Here is a 19,449-nt window from a genome sequence, read left to right as displayed (position 1 = left end):
CAGCGCCGACGGCCTGCCGCGTGGTCCCGGACGCCGGCGCCGCTGCGGAGAGGGCACCGGGTGAGCGGCCGGGGGCGGGCGGGGACAGGCCGCAGACCCGAGAGCCGTCTCCACAGCAACGGCGGCGCCCGCACCAGAAGTGGAGCCCGCACAAGCCCGGGGACCACTGGGCCCGGGTCGCGCGCGGCCTGGGTGCTGGCGAGGGGCGGCGTCTCCGGCCCAGGAAAGCAGGGCCTCCTGCCCCGGGAACTCGAACGCGGCCCGGTGCGGACTACGCCCGCATGCACCTGTTACCCGAGTGCCCGCCTGCTGCGCGGCTCCAGGCCGGCTGCGGAGCTCTACAAACCTCCGGTGCACCCGCCGGTTCGGAGGTCTGCAAATCCCCGGTGCACCCGCGAGTGCGGAACTCTGCAAACCCCTGGTGCACCCGCCGGGTCCGGGGCAGAATGCAAACCCTCCGTGACCGGCGTGTCACCCTAGCTGCGAGGTGTCCAGTGACACACCGGACCTAGGGCTGTTGCCCTGGCTAGCTGGGTGAAGCTTAACCAAAGCGCCCCGGCTCGGATCGGTTCCCTCTCCCTGCAGTCACGGGAGGCAGCCATTTGCTCGGGACCTGCAGCCCGAGGGGAGCTGGCCTGAAGACCCTCTGAAACGCAGATGGTGTCAGTGTTCCCTCGTCCACCCGTCATGTTACCAATTTTCCGTGTCCAGTTTGAACTTTATGTTTTTTCCACCCACAATTTACATAGGCAGCTGCAAATGGCATTTGCTAGGTGACTCAAAGAACCACATGCCATTTCTCCTTTCTTTGGTCCAGTTCCCCTGTGCCCACTTTAGACAAAATCAGCCCTCAGACCAGGGGTGTTGGGGCATACCTTCGTTTACAGAGCAAGAGGAGTAGGAGGTGAAGTAATCTAAGATCGATCAGGACATAAGGAAAGCATTCAGGCCCCAAGGTGACCCTAGGGTCCCTCACTTGTGGGCACCGTTTTCATCACAGTCCTGTTGTGATTCTGTGTGGGCTGCCTTTGAAGGACTTGTTCATGGATAGGGCATCATTCAAGTCCTGGGCCCTAATGGGCCTGTGAAATGCAGCCAGTAGGGTTAGAGCATGGGGTCACCAAGAAGCCAGAGGAAGTGGGCCTAGCCAGACCACTGCTGTCCCCGTTCTCTTTTTTTTTTTAATGTATTTTTGAGACAGCCCCAGCTGGCCTGGAACTCACTATGTAGACCAGACTGGCCTTGAACTCACAGAGATCCCCTGCCTCTGCCTCCAGAGTGCTGGGTTTAAAAGCGTGTGCCATCACACCCCGTACCTGTCCCCATTCTTTGGTCACTGACTGCCCCAGGGGGCCCCTCCTTCGAAGGTCTGGGTGGGGCCCAGCTGCTCCCCTTCCCCAGCACTGTGGGGTCGAATGCCACTTTTGGATTTTACAGGTCGTGGGTTCTTCAGAAGTGTGCTTATGAGGGCTTGTGGACAGAAGAGGCTGAGCCCCAGCCGTGCAGCCCCAGGCCTGTCCTTTCTGCCTCACTTCCAGACAGGGACACCCTGTGGTGGTCCCCGCTGACCTGGCACTCTCCTTGTCCCTCTCCTTGCAGGCCGACAGCTCCCCCAAGGCTCAGCTGAGAGCTCCCGGGCCTAGGCACCGATGAGACCTATGCCAGCCAGCTGGACCCTGCACCACCGCTGCAAAATAGCACCGCCGCCCAAGCCCAATGCCGGTCATGCCCATCCCGAGGCGGGTGCGCTCCTTCCATGGCCCGCACACCACCTGCCTGCACGCTGCCTGCGGGCCGGTGCGCACCTCCCACCTGGCCCGGACCAAGTACAACAACTTCGATGTGTATGTCAAGACTCGCTGGCTCTACGGCTTCATCCGATTCCTGCTCTACTTCAGCTGCAGCCTCTTCACAGCTGCGCTGTGGGGCGCGCTGGCCGCGCTCTTCTGCCTGCAGTACCTAGGCGTGCGCGTGCTGCTGCGCTTCCAGCTCAAGCTGTCGGTGCTGCTGCTGTTGCTGGGTCGCAGACGCGTGGACTTCCGCCTCATGAACGAGCTGCTCATCTACGGCATCCATGTGACCATGCTGCTGGTCGGGGGCCTGGGCTGGTGCTTCATGGTCTTCGTGGACATGTGAGGGCCCAGCCTCTCTGGGGACTCTTGATTGTGCTGGGCCAAGGTTCTTTTCTCAAGGATGGGGCCCGTTGGGGCCCTTTTGCTCCATCCTGCAGGCCAGGCCTGCAGCACCAGCTTCCACTGGGGAGAGAAAAGGGCTGAGACTACTCCCTGATGGAGGCTCTGCACTGTCTATCCTGTCGGCTTCTGCGCTACCCTCCTATGCACTGTTCCAGGTGTGACCCCCAGCCTCCTGCCTCTGGTTTTTGCCGGTATTTTTCAGGTTGTCCTATATGGGTGGCCCACCTGTCCTTTCCTCACCTTGAGACCCTCTGTGTGACCCCTACACCAACATCAGGCCCTAGGAGTGGGATACGGAGGGGTGTCCCCCAGCTGCACATCCCCTTTGTGTGCCCTTGATCCCTGCTCCAGCCTCAGGGACCCGTCAGGCCGTACATCAGACGCGCTGCACTGCCTCTGTATCTCCTCTCCCAAGGCTGCTTGAGTCCTTAGGCTGTCATGGAGAGGCTATTTCAGTCTTGAACCCCAAGTCAGGCCTCAGGATCACCCCTGTTTGCATGAGTACAGCCTAGTGGAACATCACATACGGCGTTGGCAGGTTCCTGGTTCCAGGGCCACAGGCACCAAGACTCCAGAGCAGGCACCTCCCATTAGCCTCACCCTGGGCAGGTCTGCAAATGCCTCCAGCAGCCTCCCAAAGTCTTGACCAGGCCTGTTGTGGAGATTCTCCTCGGGTGCATTGCCATCACCAGTGGGTGGTCCTTCCCCACTGTAAGACTTGGTGATTGAGGCTAATGGAGCATCTGTCCCACCCTGGCCTGTCAGGAGTAGGTGTGGCTCTCACTGGCTGACAAGGGCCTGGGTGGCAGCTGAAATGCTTTGAGCAGTAGCTAAGGGGAGGACATCAGGCAGATCTGCCAACACCCGCTTCACCCCCAATTGTCATCCCCACACCCTGGGCATGGGGGTGGCCCCCTTGACCCTGCTCCGACAGGGAGATCAGTAGCTGGTGATCTGAGGGACAGTGTGGCCCACTGAAGAGAAACTTAAACGGGTAGAGAAAGCAGAAACACATGGCTGTCGGCCTAGCTTGCTGGACTAGCAGGAGGGCTCCACAGAGGAAGTCTTTGTGCTTCCGGGGACTGCAGGTGAGGCGCCTTCCCAGTGGACCCCTGCTTGTTCACTGCAGAGAATTGTTTGCACTAAATCTTGCTCTTTCCTCCAAATGGCTTTTTTGTTCTATGTTAATTAGCTCGTGTTCCTCAGAGCTGCCGAAGCCCCCCTTGCTGGGTGATGGTGGGTGTGTCAGAGGACTGGTGGTGGGAGGGGATGGCTGTGACAAATTTAAATGGCCATGCCAGGGGACGACAGGACCTTGTCATGCATTGCATACCCAGCTGCCCAGTGTCCCGAGTGCCTGTTAAATTCTTTATGAGATGAATCACCTGCATTAAACCTATTTTTTTAATGTGTTGATGGCGTGATTGCTTACGTTTTGCAGTGCTGGGGGTGGAACCAGGGCCTCAGACGTACTAGGCAAGGGCTCTACAGCTGAGCTGCACCTGCAACTCTTCAACTTGAAATCTTTTTTTTTTTTGTCTTTTTGAGACAGGGTCTCCCTGTAGCCCCGGCTGTCCTGGAACTCACTAAGTAGACCAGGCTGGCTTTGAACTCAGAGATCTGCCTGCCTCTGCCTCCCAAGTGCTGGGATTAAAGGAGTGTGCCACCACGCCCAGCCTGAAATCTATTTTTTAATTTATTTTTATTTTATGTGTGTGCATGTATTGCCTGCATGTAGCTAAGTACACCTGTGTCATGCAATGCCTGCAGAGGACAGAAGAGACCATCAGATCCCCTGGAACTGGAGTTAAGGACAGTTGTTAGCTGCCATGTGGGTGCTGGGATTCGAACCCAGGTCTTCTGCAAGAACAGCCAGTGCTCTCTTAACCACCGAGCCATCTCTCCAGCCTGAAATCTATTTTTTTCAAAGGATAGAGTCACCAACCAAAATGGCATAGAAGCCATTTTCCTGTAAAAGCAGCTGTTTGTGTTGTGAGGTGTGGAGTCCACGAAGTCAGCAGTTGCACTGCCTCAAGGTAGTCTGCAGAGGGTCTGGAGTTGAGGACTGAGCTGCTGCCACTTCCCAGAGGACTGGAGCAGGCCTGTGGGTGCCATGTGCACAATGTAGAAAGTGCAATGTCTAGATGCTGGGAGGAGTGAGAGATCAAGTTGAAATGCCTTGTTTCCAGCAGGTGCTTCTGTGCTGCCCAGGGGCGCCATGCCCTGAGAGGCCACTGAGCATATGACAAGGCTGCTAAGATGGGGCTGTTGAGACCTGGGGTCACTGAGGGCTGCTGGTAGCTGATGACAAGGGCTCTGCACATGTCAGGCTCTGGGAGCCAGGGCTTCCCAGTGGTGCCACATGGCCTTCAAAGAGCCCAGCTGAGCCAGTTCCTCTTGATGGCAGAGAGACCTTCTGGAACTTGGGGGCCGTGAAGCAACTCCGGGCTTCCCTCCTCATCAGGACTGGTGCCACACTGCCTGGATATTGGCACTGTTTTCAGGCTGTTGGCCTTGAGGCCCCAGGTGATACATTGAGCTGGGCCTGGCTGAGGAAGCATGTGGATTGACCTCAGTGACAGACATGTAAGCAAGGCAGTGTTTTGAAGCCATCCATTGGGGGCAGCCAGTGAACTCCAGCAGTAACTGCCTCTACAGGGCGGAAAGACATTTGTGCACCACTCCCCAGGCATCGGCATTCTGCTAACATGCCTATTTCAAGCAGGTTTATTTGCCATTAAAGGCTCTATATGAGAGTGTAAAAGTGAGGATGGCCTTCCTGCTTGGAGGGCAGGAGTCAAGAGATACTGAGGAGGCCAGACCTGGGCACGGCTAAGAGGTACTGCCCACAGAGGTCCCAAGTGGAGGCAGCGGCTCCTCAATGGCTGGACAGGGGACAGGATTGACCCTGACATGGCTGTTCATCTGTTTGCTGCCCATGGGGGTAGGTAAGGCAGCAGGAACAACCTGCAGGATGACCTTGTGAGCTGGCCTTGTGAAGGAGGGTGGGAAGGAGTCTGCCTGCCACCAGTGGATGGTAGGAAAGGAAGGGAGGAAAGAGCAGGAGGCCAGACACCTGCTAGGGCTGTTCTGAGGTGGCAGATCTGCCCAGACTAGCTGACTCTAGAGATCCAATGTGAACATCTGGGCAGCAGATGCATGGGGGGGGGGGATGTTGACAGAAGCTGAGTACTAAGTCTTCCTGGAGGGTTGTGGTATGTAGTTTTGGCCCATGCCAATAAGAGAGCACTCAAGGCAGAAAGGGCTGTACCCACAGCCCTTGTCCCTGGGCAGGACAGATGCAAGCCAGGGCCGAAGAAGGAGTGGAGGTGAGCAGGCTCAGTCAGGCATGGGAGGCACAGGAAAAAGACTAGCGCCAAAGCCCAAGGTTACCGACCCCTGACTCAGGCTCTTTCCAGTCTGCGGTATAGGGAGGGGGTTGTTGAGTGCTACCTACAACCCCGGGGAATGTGGGGTCTCTCTCCGTGACACATAAGATCAGCCGAGGAGCCAGCAGAGGAAGGGGTCCCCACTTGATGAATGTCTGGAAATGAGTCTCCCATTTGAGAGAAGACAGGTACTACAGGTCCCCAGGCTCAGGATGAACAAGGTGGTTCTGAGGTCTCCCTGGTTGCAGTTTCTGCAGAGCTCGGTGGAGACCCAAACAAATGGCACCTGACCTTCCCACGGTGGTAGCAGGAAGAGACACCCAGAGGCAAAGAGTCAGCCGCAGGGGAGGGGGCCAGGTAGCCCCCACTGGGCAGGGATGGGAGCTCAGAGCATAGTCCCACACCACTGCACCGTTATCGATGTCCTCCGACCTTGGGAAGGCCCTGTCCCTGCCGGCGTGTGAGGGGGAGGGAGCCAGCGGCGCCTTCACAGGCTGATTCAGCGTTTTCTGGGGACTGGGGAGAAAACTTGCTGGATCTGCAGCAGCCAGGGTGCCTGTCTCTTCTCCGTTTTTGGTCTTGTTTGGAAATAAGGGTCCCCTTCTGCCCAGCCCTCCTCAGAAGCCGCCCCCTCCCCGCAGAGGCACAAGCTCCCAGGAAGCAGCATTCCTAGGCAGGGGTGAGCAGGAGCAGGGGTGACTTTCCAGAAATCCCAGCGTTCTGGCATGCCGCCCCAACAGTTCCCAAAAGAGGGAGCTACCCCCTAGCAGCAGCCTTGCCCAGGCAGGGACAGTCCAGCACAGCTGATTCAGCGCGCCCAGGCCCGGTGCCCCTCCCCCTCCTAGCTGGGCAGCATGCCCAGGCCTGTTGGCAGCTGTGTCACACGGGGCCTCTGGCAGGATTGTGTGGCCTGCACTGTGCCTGGGGGTGGGTAGCAGACTGAAAGCGGCTGGCTGCCAAGCGCCCCCCACACACACACTGGCTAGCTCCTTCACCCTGTCCGAGCCCTGCTTTTGCGGTTTTCTGCAGAACAGCAGTCTTGGGAGCCTGCTGTGGGTCCAGGGGGAGAGTAAGGGTGCTGCAGAGGCTGTTTTGGAGCCTCTGGTACTGTCAACCCTGGGAGATCTGATCCCAAAGAAACAGTGGCTGTTCCCCTCATCACACACTCCATACACAACCTGTCTCCCAGAAGCCCTGGTCCAGGGTGGAGTTTTTATCCATCTCTTTGGGGCCAACTGTAGCCACCTGCCAGGATGCCGTGTGTGTTGGGGGAGGCGGCAGTGTTAGAACTGAGCTACATCCCATTCTGAGCTGCAGACTAGCCAGCTCAGGACAGAACCTGGGGCCTGAGGCCACAGATGCTCCAGTACAGCAGGAGAATGACACCGGCACTCCCCTTCCCCCAGGGCTCAGCTTGTGTGCTGGGGCTGCACTACTCGGGATGCATCCTGGGCAGAACGGAGGGGCCTTTGGGGACTACTGGCCAGCCCAGGTGCAGGACTGTGTAGGCTATTTGGGAAATGGGCCTTGTAAACAAGTTTGATGACTTGACACATGACACTTAGTATCCTATTAAAGTGGGATTGCGAGTGTGGACTGAGCACCCTAGGCAGGGCAGGAAAGGGCCAGGACTGTGGGAAGGAGCTACAGAGGAGGGGTTGCGGGGAGTCTGGCCAGAACCTGAAGGAGGAAGCTGCACTGGTCAGGAGGCCGTGAAGCAAGCAAGAACCTCCAGGGACCCCCTGTCAAAGGACGGGGGGCTGACACCCTGTGGAACTTGGAGGTCCACGGACAGGGTCAGTCACTGGCTGCAGGCTGACCTCACTCTCCTCTCATCAAATGAGGGCGGTTATTCTTCCCCTTTCTCGGAACATTAGTGATAGTTCACTGGATGCCATATGAATAGTCATACAGAGATAATCAAATCCGGGCTGGCACCAAGAGATGGGATCCACCAGGGAGCAGGCACCCCCTCAGGGGTGTGGCTGTGTACCCCGCCACTCCTGCAGGTCTCTTCTACTGGGCAGGGGCAGGGCTGCTCTGTGGTTCCCCTCAGCTCGGGGACCAGAACAACCTTGAAAGGGTCTACTTGGGTTTTGCAGTGACTGCTCCTCCTCAGACGCCAGGCCACGAATAGTAAATTTCCTGTGCTCAGTGGGGTCTGGAGTCAAGGACAGACTCCCCCAAAGAAGGCACAGGCATCAGTGCCCCCCTCCCCAGCCCGCAGGGTGGAGCCTGGTTTGCTGAGTACGCTGAAGCCAGGTCTCCAGGGAGCCCCAGTAACTTTAGGCTGGGAGTTTCAGGCCCAGCACTGTCTCATGTGCATCCCTGGAAGCCCAGGAATAGCCAGTAGAGCACATGGGCTTCCGGTTCCGTTCAGCAGGCACAGCCGGGTGGCATCTCTCCTCTTGGCTCTGTGAAGAATGTGGTTTCTACTTAGAACCTGTGGGCTCCACTCCCTAGGCCAGGCTTACTCCTGCTCCAGGACTCTCCTGGGGACGAAGGGGCTCCATGCTGGTCTCCGGTCTCCGCCAGCCTCAGAGGTTGCAGGCTTTGTGCTTAGCCCCTCCCCCCCCCCCGCCCTTCACTGCCTGCCTGGGGTGGGGGACCACCCCTTGATGTATCCATCAGTGTTTCCCAGTCTTAGTGAGAATTCATTATTTACAGCACCATGACATCACGATAACATGAATTATTTGTGCTGTGATAACCCTGTGTGTTTTTCTGGCTCCGTAAATGCACGAGGTACCCTCATGAGCAGCACCATCTTCTCCGGTAGCACCAGCCACTGCTGCTGCAGCTTTGGCTGACCCCTCATCCTCCCACCAGCAGCTAGATGTGTGCCTGTCATAAGTGTGTTAGTGCAGAGGTGTATGAGTGGGTGTGACTGTGCAGGTGCAACCCCACCGTCCTGTGGGTCTGCCAGTCTCCACACCCTCTAGGTGTTTCCTAGAGCACTGACAGGCTGGAAGAAGTCCACGTGGCCGTCTCAGCCCTGCTCCTGCATCCCTGCCAGAGACAAGGTCTGCTGTAAGATGGCAGGCAGGGGCTTTCCCTGTCCCTTCCCACACTTGGCCACTGTTTGAGCCCCAGGACCAGTGGGATGACAGGAGGGGACGTGGGACAGACCACGGGCTGCAGCCCTAAGTGGTGTTTCCTCCTAGTCCAGCTGAAGAGAAAGTGTGGAGAGTATCCCAAGTGGGGAGAGGGCTCCCACAGACCCCTGCAGGCCACGCTCTGGGCAGGACCTCAGAGCCATCCTGCTGGCCCCACTTCTTTCCCTTGGCAACCCTCAGGGTACCATGCCAGGTCAGGGGGATCAGAGGAACTCAGTGGTATAAACATACTCCAGAGTCTTGTCCATGGGGATGTGCTCTGTGGGTCAGTGTCCTGAGGGGTAACCCTGGTCTCAGAGCACCAACCTTGAACTCAGTGGCCACTTGAATGAATGAATGAATGAATGAATGAATGAGCAAGCCAATGAATGGACCATTGTCCCTCCTGTCCTCGGGCCTGGCACACAGCAGGCCTTTAGCGCTCATTTTCTAAATGACTGTGTTAGGTCCAGCTTCGCTCTGCACAGAATAGGCCCAGCTCTCTCTCATCCACCATGACAAGCAGAGGGCATGGCTATCCCCTGAGGAGTTGTCCAAGGCTCTGTTGTCCCTCCTGGGGTATGGGCGTGAGTTGCTGCAGCCAGCTCGACCCTCAGTCTTCCGCAGAGCAGGAGGCAGCAGCTGCTTCACAGCTGCACTAAGTGGTGGAGGGAAATTTAGGACAAAGGAGGAAGGAGATTAGAGCATCCAATTTAAACAGAGGGGAGGCATTCAGAAACCAAAACCGTCCTGCCCTAATTCCCGAGCAGAGGGAGTCACGGGCTCTGCAGCAAAGACAAGAAACCAAAATACTCACCCAGTTTTCTCCTGCAGAGGAATCCAAGCTTGCTTGGCTAGGAGCCCGCACATGTCCCTGGCCCTGAAAAGCCAGCCACCTCCTGAGGACTATGGGAGTCCACCTGTGTCTCCTGGTCACATCCTTCCGGGACCTGAGCTTGGCTGTGGTCGAAGCCAGCAATTCCACTTTATCAGCGTGGTCTACAGAAGCCCTGGTTAATAGGGGTGAGGGTGGGGCTTCTGGTGCTTTCCTGAAGGGACAGGAGCAGGCCTGTGGGCTTGGTGCACTCTGTGTGGATCCCGTTATCTGTTCTACAGGGATTCAGTGGGCATTTGCATGGCAGGCCTGCGTGGGGCCAATCACGTATGTTGTAGGGAAGGAGCCAGACCCCAGCATCCCGGCAAGTGTCCAGCCCCAGTGCCAGCCTGGCTGAGACCATGCTGAGTCTTCCCAACCCTCATCACAGCTCCCTTTGTACACTTGTGGACCGGTACAGAAGGGAACTGAGTACCACTCCCTTGGCTGGTTGGTGCTGTGGTTCAGGCTCCTGCACTCCACTTGGGGCCAGTGGTGGCCACAGGGGCGCAGAGGCTGCCAATGGGAGGGCTTCTTGGGAACAGAAGCAGTTCTGTCTCCAGCTGCTAAGCACCACCTGCTTCACAGCAGGAAGCAGAGATGGGGGAGAAGCAGTTGAGGCCGGAATGGACCTGACTCTGCTCTCAGGAGCTCACTGGAAAGGAAGCTCCAGTTCTATAAGCAAGACTGTGACCCACTGCTCCTCATGGCAGCGGCTTGATTGTGCCCCTTCCCTGCTCCACCAAGCACCTGCCAGGTTGGTGAGTTGAAACAAGACCCTCTCTTCAGGGTTGGGGTGAACTGGCATTGTCTTCTCGGAGACTCTAAGATCTCTGGTTTGAGGAAAATTCACAGACCAATGCTAATGAAGCAGAAGGCAGGGACGCTATATCCTGGCCTGAAAGGTGAATCAGCAGGGCAAGTGGGAGTGCGCACTGCCGCAGGTCTCTGGGAGCATGTGGCTTTGGAGATCAGACATTTATCCTTCAGCCTGGTATCAAGAGGGGAAAAAAAAAAAAAAACAAAAAAACCTCCCCTGAGGACAAGGGGACGGTGGCCATGAGCAGGCCTCTCTAGCATCCCTGTTCACAGCCCAGGAAGGGATGGCTGGGGCAGGCCACAAGGTAGCTGTGGGTGCTCTGCCCGCATGTCCCGCTAGGCAGCCTGGCCTGACGCATTCCACCCCTGCCCCTCCACTTGATGCCTGCACAGCACTTTTTGAATGGTGGTGAAATCCAGCAGCCTGCACCATCTGAACGGTTTCTGAGTGCGCAGCCAGCACGTTAAGCACGGTCACACTGCTATGTGTCCGTCACCGCAGCCCATCCTAATGGAAACTATCCCCATTTAAACACTGGCTCTCCCCAGCCCCAGCCCCTGACACCACCTTCTACCTTCCGATTCTATGGCTCTAAAGACTCTTGGGACCTCACAGGCGTGGAGTCCCACAGGATATGACCTTATGTGAGGCTTGGATTTCTCAGCACGCTGTCCTGAAAGTCCATCCCTGTGGTGGCAGGTGGCAGGCTTCCTCCCCGTTGAGGCTGAGTGCTTGCTCTGTTCTGTGCATGGAGCCCCTTGGGGTTGACCCACTGTCCCTCATGGCTCACTGCCACTGGAACTGCTGGCTATTGTGATATGCCAATGTGAACACAGTGTTCAAGTGCTAAATTTGACATCTGCTTTTTGTTTTGTTTATTTTTAATTATTTTAGTTTATTATTTATTTTCATTGTGCTAGGGACAGACTCTGGGGGCCTTCTGCATGTGACCCAAGCGCTCTACCACTTACCTACATCCCAGTCCTCTGCTCTTATCTCTTTGGGGTGTCTACCCAGAGGTGGGGTTGCTGGGCTGTATGGTCATACTCTGTGTATATTGGGACATCTGCCACACAATCTCTCACGGCCTTTGCCCTGTCACATTCCCCCAGCCATTCACAAGGATTCTAGGTTCTCCACATCCACACCAGCACTGACTACTTGGTCAGTGGTTTTCTTTTTCTTTCCAACCCAGCTGCCGTGGTGGGCATGATATGATGTCTCACTAAGCAAGAAGCATGGCTTCACAAGTCTCCTGCAGGCCAGGGTGGCCTTGAACTCACTAGAAAGCTGAGGATGACCTTGAACTGATTCTACTGCCTTCTCATTCCAAATGGCGGAATTACAGGCATATGCCACCATGCCCAGTTTATGCAGTACTGGAGGATGGAACCCAGGGGTTTTTGCATGCTAGGCTAGCACTCTTACCCACTGAGCTACATCCCCAGCTCCTTAATATACTCTACTCATGGGTCCATCTTCCCTCCTAGGAGAGAAGGCTAAGAGAAGCCCTCCAGAGAAGCCCTGGTGTCCTATGGCTCCTTCCTGCTGGGCTGCCCACCATCTTACCCTGACAGCAAGGAAGGCTCTGGCCTGTGGAGGTCTCACTGTCTTTGGGGGCGGGGGGGCTCTGAATTGAAGTTACATGGTCAAAGGACTTGAGTAGACGTAGGCGCTGTGTTCTTTCAATAAGTGGCAGCTCCTGATCCTAGGGTCCCAAGAGAGGGGCAGCTGGGGAGCAGGCTAGGGTACAAAGACACCTTCCCCAAGAACCTGTCACCCCTGGAGGGATAACTGGAATTCAAGTGCCAGAGTGAAGAGACAAAATGCTCCACCTTGGCGGGAGGCAGGTGCAGAGGCGTGTGGCCGCTGAAGACACTGGTTAAGAGGTGGCAGGCTAGGGAGGGGTGGAGAACAGATAGGTATTAGCAGACACAGGAAGGACAGAGCAGGGCCACACACACCCCTCAGCCAATCAGACTGTCACCACATCCCCAGCACGTGTGTCTGCCAGACAGTCAGACTCTTCCATCAGAAACACAGACACCTAAAGCCCTTCCTACACTGGTTCAGCAGATCTACCTCCCGATAGGAACCAGAGATGCTGGGGCTGGAACTGCAGGGCCTGTCAGCAGCTCCTGTCTTCTGAGCCAACCCATCTCCTACTTCACAGCCATGAATGCCTACTGTGGACACAGTCCTCCCAGGGGTGACAGGCACCTGACAGCAGAGCCCAGGCTGGCTTGCTGAACTCACTATTGATCACAGAGATGACACCCAAAGAGATTTGTTGAGATTTTGGATGCCCCAGTATCTCAACCCATGGAGGTGCCCTGTGCCCCAGGCTGACCCCAGGTGAGGAGAGGACCCTGTGGAAGAACCAGAGGAGTGGCCTGTGGTCCCAACCAGGGTTCATACCCATTCATTAGATAACTCTGCTATGAGACCAGACATGGGGCAGGGGGTGGGCAGAAGGAGGCAGAGCCTCTGTGGAAGGCTCTGCAAGAGGGAGCTCCAACCATATACATTAGAGGACCTTCCTTTAGCCTGAGGGTGGCTGGAGTCCATATACCATAGACTAGACAGGCAAGGTAGGCTGGACATTCTGACTCTGGGCCCAGAGCAAAGGCAGAGTGAACTAATGTTCAAAGGTAACCAGCAGAACTGGGCTGTAACAAGAGGACGGCTTGGATCCCTGGCTGGGTGATGGAGTGAACCTACTGACTTCTGTTCTGGACCATTCTTACAAAGAGCAGCTTTTCCTGCCTTGGGTTCCTGGGAGCTACAAGCCAGGCCAGGTTGAGGGAACTTTGCTGGGCCTACTGGGTAGAGTATAGCCTTCTGGGTAGATCATAGCCTTCTTAGCCCAATAGCCTAGGCAGGGGCTTACAGAAGGGCCTGACCTTGTTGATGAGGCACCCTGGGCACCCTGAGGGCAGGGTAGAGGTGCCAGAAGTCAGGCAGTGGGGAGGGGTTCTGCTCACCAGCCAGCACAGCTGCCAGCTCTACCTCTGCAGCCTTCCAGAACAGGGAGATGGATAGCCTCAGGCTCTTGGGCTGCAGATGGAGTGCTGGGGCCAGGCATGCCTTTGGACCAGAGATGCACCTGGAGGGTGAGCAGCTGGCCCATGTGGCTCTTTCACGCAGAGGGCTGGGAAAGAGCTCATGAACCAGGGGCCTTTGGACAGAGACCTCGTAAGAAGGGCCGTAATCTGGAAGATGCCGGGAGGAAGGTGCCAACAGGGAGCACAGTGGCGAGACAGGCACTTAGAAGTCACTTTTGGAGTTAAGAATGTAGCTCAGTTGGTAAAGTGCTTGCTTGGCACATACAAAGCCCCACTTTGGGGGCTGGAGAGATGGCTCAGCAGTTAAGAGCACTGGCTGCTCTTGCAGAGGACCCAGGTTCTATTCCCAGTACCCACATAGCATGGAGGCTAACAATTTGCTGTAACTCCAGTTCCAGGGGAATCCGATGCCCTCTTCTGACCTCCTCAGGCATTGCAGGACATGGGTGCCCTTACATTCACATAGGCAAAATAGTCATACACATAAAATAAAAATAATGAATTTTTTAAAAAAATTACTTTTGGTCTTTTTGAGACAGGGTCTCCCTGTAGCCCCAGCTGTCCTGGAACTCACTATGTAGACCAGGCTGGCCTCGAACTAACAGAGATCCACCTGCCTCTGCCTCCCGAGTGCTGGGATTAAAGGCATGCGGCACCACAGCCGACAGGATTATGGGTGTATTCTTGACTAAGGCCAGTTACTGGTCTCTTTGTCATACTGGAGAATGGGTGGGTAAGCCTAGCTTCTTGAGGCTGTTGGAAGCCAGGTCGTTACCCTAAAAACTCCTGTGACAGCAGGAGCGAAAGTACTGAGGCAGAAAGGTACTGTCAGCCCTGGTACAGAACACTTGGTACAAAAAACAGTGCTGCTGAAGCCGGGCGTGGTGGTGCACGCCTTTAGTCCCAGCACTCAGGAGGCAGAGGCAGGTGGATCTCTATGAGATGGAGGCCAGCCTGGTCTCCATAGAGAGTTCCAGGCCAGCTGAGGATACAGGGAGACCCTGTCTCAAAAAACGAAAACCACAACTGTACACCAGTCATCAAAGCAGCATCTTTTTGCAACAGATGGAGGCGGTTACAGCGTTCCACGACTGGTCACACACAGAGCATACATGTCTGAGGTGCTCAGTCCTAAGTGCAGCTCATGGAACACAGTGGAACGGGGTAGAGAGAACACTGACGCATGTCTCGACTCTCACCAGCAAAGCTTCCAAATACAGCGGAGTGTGAGACACACGGGTCACAACCGCCAAGTTTTAGAGAGTGAGAGACTGCAGAGTGTGTGTCCCCGGATGGAGCTCCTATATTAAACCCCACCCATCCACAGCGCAGTGACCACTGTGGAAGAGGGTCGGAAAGAGCCACGGTTGGTGCATGAACATAAGGGCACAAATTTTCAGGCCACTGGGAACTTGCGCATATGAACTTGCAACAATGGTGACGGCGTGCACAAGACCTATGTCCACTCAGTCAGACAAAAACCCAGCATGGAACAAGAGAAATGGGCAGCAGGCCCCAACCCTAGCCTAGGAACTCTTGGCAACAGGTTACTGCTGGGTGAGGGAGAGCAGATCTTCTTTAAGGGAGAGACTCTGGATAGGCTGACTAGACTCCAGTGGATGAACTTGCACTGAAGGACATCTGGGTACAAATGCTTGACTGGAAAGGACTTCACATATATGATAGGATGCATGAAATCTGGTGGGGGGCTATGGGGAGTGCGGATGTGGGAGGGTGTCTAAATATGATTAAGATGTAGTATATGAAATGCACAAAAACTCAATAAAATGTTTAAAAAATCAAAAATCCCACCCCAAACCAAAAGCCAATGTGACTAGAGCTTGGGGTGGGGGTGATGGGAGCTGGAGTTGGATAGGCATGGGGTAGGCATGTGCTGTGAGGTGGGTCCTGGCCACTCATGCACCAGGCTTATGTTCTGAAGGAGAGATGACACAGGTCCTGTGACAGCCAATCTTCCTTGCTGATTTGACTGGATTTAGAACCCCTAAGAGGCAGGTCTCTGGGTGTGTCTGTGAGGGCATTTCCAGAGAGAGAGAGAGAGGGTTAACTAAGCTGGGAGGGAAGCCCACCCTGAATGTGGGTGGTCCCATCTCTTGGGAGACTACACTGAATAAAGGGAAAAGAAGAGAGCCAGCTGAGGGTCAGCACTCCCCACTCTGCTGCCTGATTCATGGAGACATGAGCAAAGGGTCTCCAGCCCCCACACCTTTCCTGTCATGAAGGACTGTAACCCCTGAGCTGTGAACCAAAATAAATCCTTCCTCCCCTAAGATGTTCCTGTCAGGTGTTTGGTCTTGACAACAGGGCCCTTGTGTGGTGTGATGCACGGTGGGGAGTCGAGAAGCAGGCCTGACTTCGTCTGGAGGGGACTCCCAGACGAGGGACCCCCAAGGGCAGAGGTGGAAGGGTATGAGATGATTAGACTCATGATCAAGTCTGTGAGGCAGAGCATGGGGTGGGCAGACTGCATCTGGGGTGTGAGGCAGGTGACAGGAAGTCCAGCGGATGGAGCTTCCACTTGCTGGAGTGCAGAAGGAGGTGGGAAGAACAGCTCTGGGGAGAATGTGGGTCTCCAGCTAGGCACATCATGGGTGGAGAAAACTGCCTCAACATAAGCCTGAATGGAAGGAAGCAGGCCTCTCTCCAGGCCTGGGCACCAGGGCATGCAGACCCACACCTCACCCTGCATATACCCCTGAAGCCTATCCACAGGCTCCTGGGGATCCCAGTCCTCAGGACAGGCACTCCTGAGCTATGGGAATCCCTGGAAAACAAGAGCTATGTGTGGTCAGAGTTTGAGTGTACAGCTGCTTTGAGCCCCACCTCCATGGCTCAGAGGTTTGTTTGTAGACATTTCTTATAATCCACACCCCCCAGCCTGATGTTCTCCAGATAAAAGGAGAAAAACCCTGCGTGCTCCAGCCATGGACACTGAGGACTAGATCTTCCGCTGGAACCCATCTTAGAGGCACTGGGGTCCCAGTGACACCCTCCAAGTAGCGGTGTGGCCTCTAGGCCTGTACACCAGCGAGAGGTGGGTCTGCCCTTCCCAGTGGTTGTTGACTGCAGCCCAGATGAAACCCAGAGCCTCATGCAGGACAGGCTGGCACTGTGCCATCGAGCTGCTCTCCAGTGCCTCATGTCCGTCTTGGCTCCCAGTGACCAAGTGCAGGGAATGCAATCTGGAGCCCATATTCTCCTAAGGACCCACTGTGCAGAGTCCCTGCTGCAGAACATTGAGTGAGGGAGCCCTGGCTGGGCTGCATCTTCTTTCTAAAGTGAACTTTCCCATGTGTAAGACAGGAATTGAGAGCTAACCTCATAGATTAAAGTTTGAATTAGGCAATGTGCTCATGGGTCGCAGGCCAGGCCAGGATTTACTAAATATTCCATGCTTACACTTAAAATGTGCAAGAAGACAGGCAGATGTTCAGGTGTGCAAATGTGAAAAGCACTCACACTCGGGAAATAGATGGTACCTTTTGTCTTCCTTTTTGCATGTTTATGTGTGTGTGGTGTGAGTGTGTGTATGAGCATGTGTGTGGAGGACAGAGGGTGTCAGATGTCTTCACTGATTCCACTCCACTTTATTTACTGAGCAGGGTCTCTCGCTGAACCCAGACCTCACCAGCCACTCCTGCTTAGCTTAAAAAATGTTTTTGATTGATTCATTTTTATTTTATGTCTATGAGTGTTTTGCCTGCATGTTTATCAGTGCACTCACGCATGTAATGCCCATGGAGGCCAGAAGAGGGCGTCATATTCCCTGGAACTGGAGTTATGAATGGCTGTTAGCTGCCAGGTGGGTGGTGGGAACTGAACCTGGGTCCTCCGCAAGAGCAGCCAGTGCTCTTAACTGCTGAGCCATCTCTCCAGCCCCACCCCTACGCTTTTATGCAGGTGCTGGGGATCTGAACCTTAGGCCTCAGGTTTTCATAGCAAATGCTTTATCCACTGAGCCATCTCTCCGGTGTTTCCCTAGCATCTTATTAGATTTGGGGGGGTGGAGGCTGGGCAGTGAGTGTGACTCAGGGGCAGCATTACTACCTAGTACAGGGGAGGCCATGGGTTCCATTCCTGGTTTTGCAAAAATAAAAAAAAATTTAAAAGTTGCATTTAAAGCTGGGTATCGTGGTGCATGGCTTTAATCCCAGCACAGAGGCAGGTGGATCTCTATGAGATTGAGGCCAGCCTGGTCTACATAGTGAGTTCCAAGCCAGATGGGGCTACAGGGAGGGGGTCTGTAGATATGGCTTGGTGGTTAAGTGCACTGGCTGCCCTTGCAGAGGACCCGGGTTTGAATCCTAGCACCTACATTGCAGCTAACAACCCTCTGTAAAAACTCCAGTTCCAGGGGATCCGACGACCTCTTCTGGACTCTGCTGGCATTGCATGACACAGGCGCACTTACATACATGCAGGCATAACACTTATACACATAAAATAAAAATAAATAAAATTAAAAAATATCCTCTCCCCACCCCAAACCCCTTGCATTTAAAAAATAAACAGATGAAAGAAATGTGCCCCATGTTCAAGGTGCTGAGTGGCTCCCCCAGGGAATGTGGAAGGGGCCCCTGGCACTATCTCCACCTTTGTGGGTCCCTTCTGTACACAGTGACCCAGTCTTGGCCACTAGAGGACTTCAGGACCTAGTGAGCTGCTTCTGGTGTCTGGCTCTTAGGGCTGAAAGCAGCAGCTTCCCAGGGGCAGGGAGCTGAGATTTAAAGTCAGGAGCCTGCAGAAAATTCTCTGTGGCTGCCATCGCCTGCCTACTCAGAGCCCCCCTCACCCACCTGGTGAGCAGGAACCAGTAATGCACAACTGCCTGTGCTCATGGGCCAGGGCCACATACCTACTTACCGTGAGCTCAGCCATGTGTAAATGAGTGTCTCCAGCATGCAGACGATTCCCACCCCGCCCCACCCCCTTCCTTGAACATGCTAGACTGCCCTGTGGGGCTGAATTTAGGTCTAAGTGCCAGTCTGGAAAGAGCCCAGAGCTCCTGGGGGTCCTATATATCTGTTCTCCCAGTAGGCAGACAGGGGAATGAACTAGTGTTTATGGGGGGTGCTTTCTAGAAGCAGAGCTGGTGTGTCTTGGGGGCGCTTTCTAAAACACAGCTGAAGCCAAGTTCAGGCCAAGGTTGGGTTCTGAAGCTTGAGGCCAGGGTCCAGGATGCTCAGCCAAGCTAGCTTCTAGCAATGACCTTGGCCAGCAGCCAAGGTCTTGTGTGTAGGGGGTGCAACCTTTCTTCTCCTCCCTTCCTCCTAGTGACCTTGCTCATGACCTCTGTCCTGCTGCCACCCCTATGTTCCCGCAAGGATCCTTGTGTGGCATGGGGTTAAGTATGGCTACGGTCCCTGAAGACCACTACTGCCTGTGCCCACAGCGGGACTCAAGTTGGGAGGGGCAATCAAAGGGACTTTCTGGGTACTTTGAGGTGTGTGGTCGGTTTTATTTCTGTGCACTTGAGTTGAAACTAGATGCATGGCCTTGGGCAAACGGGGAACCCTGTGGACGGTGGCTGGAGAGACTGTTCCGCGTCTGGATCACACCCGGCCTGAACACAGCATGAGCCTCCTTCCCACAGCTGTGGGTAGGTGGGCTGGAGGCGCCAGTGTCGGAGGTGTTCCCTTAAGGCTGCTGGGTCACGCGTCTTCCCCATCCGAGGTCGGTGGGTGCAAACGCTCCGGAGCCGGGAAGGGGATGGGGGAGGGCCGTCGCTCCGGGTCCTTCCCCCGTCCCGGGGCCCGGTGCGGGCTAGGACGCTAGGCACTCCAGAAGGCCCGCGCCCCGACCCTCCAGCCCGGGATTCCCACTCCCACCCTCCAGAACCACTCTGCGCCCCCCACCCGGGGCGCCCACCTGGAGGCGACAGCGCGCGCGCGGTCCGCGCGCTGTCCCTTTAAACGGCCCGCCGGCACCTCCCCCGCGCCCCGCCCCCGCCGCGGTGCGGCCGCCGGTGCTGGGCGAGGTCGGAGAAAGTC

At 55.6% G+C, this 19,449-nt stretch overlaps 1 protein-coding gene across 1 annotated transcript; it reads left to right on the top strand.

Moving 5' to 3' along the window:
* Positions 1–3,607, top strand: Tmem250 (transmembrane protein 250). Its single transcript, XM_008841937.1, has 2 exons — positions 1–60; positions 1,600–3,607. Exon 2 carries the CDS (start codon positions 1,717–1,719, stop codon positions 2,134–2,136), a length of 420 nt encoding a protein of 139 aa, XP_008840159.1. The 5' UTR covers positions 1–60; positions 1,600–1,716; the 3' UTR covers positions 2,137–3,607.
* Positions 3,608–19,449: the final 15,842 nt, after the last annotated feature.

The sequence above is a fragment of the Nannospalax galili genome, unplaced genomic scaffold (assembly GCF_000622305.1).
Source record: "Nannospalax galili isolate Female #2095 unplaced genomic scaffold, S.galili_v1.0 scaffold1421, whole genome shotgun sequence".
NCBI classification, from domain to species: domain Eukaryota; kingdom Metazoa; phylum Chordata; class Mammalia; order Rodentia; family Spalacidae; genus Nannospalax; species Nannospalax galili.
This window is presented reverse-complemented; position numbering and strand designations above follow the sequence as displayed.

Coding starts and splice junctions, on each gene's coding strand:
- Tmem250 (XM_008841937.1), top strand. CDS start 1,717: ATGCCGGTCATGCCCATCCCGAGGCGGGTGCGCTCCTTCCATGGCCCG.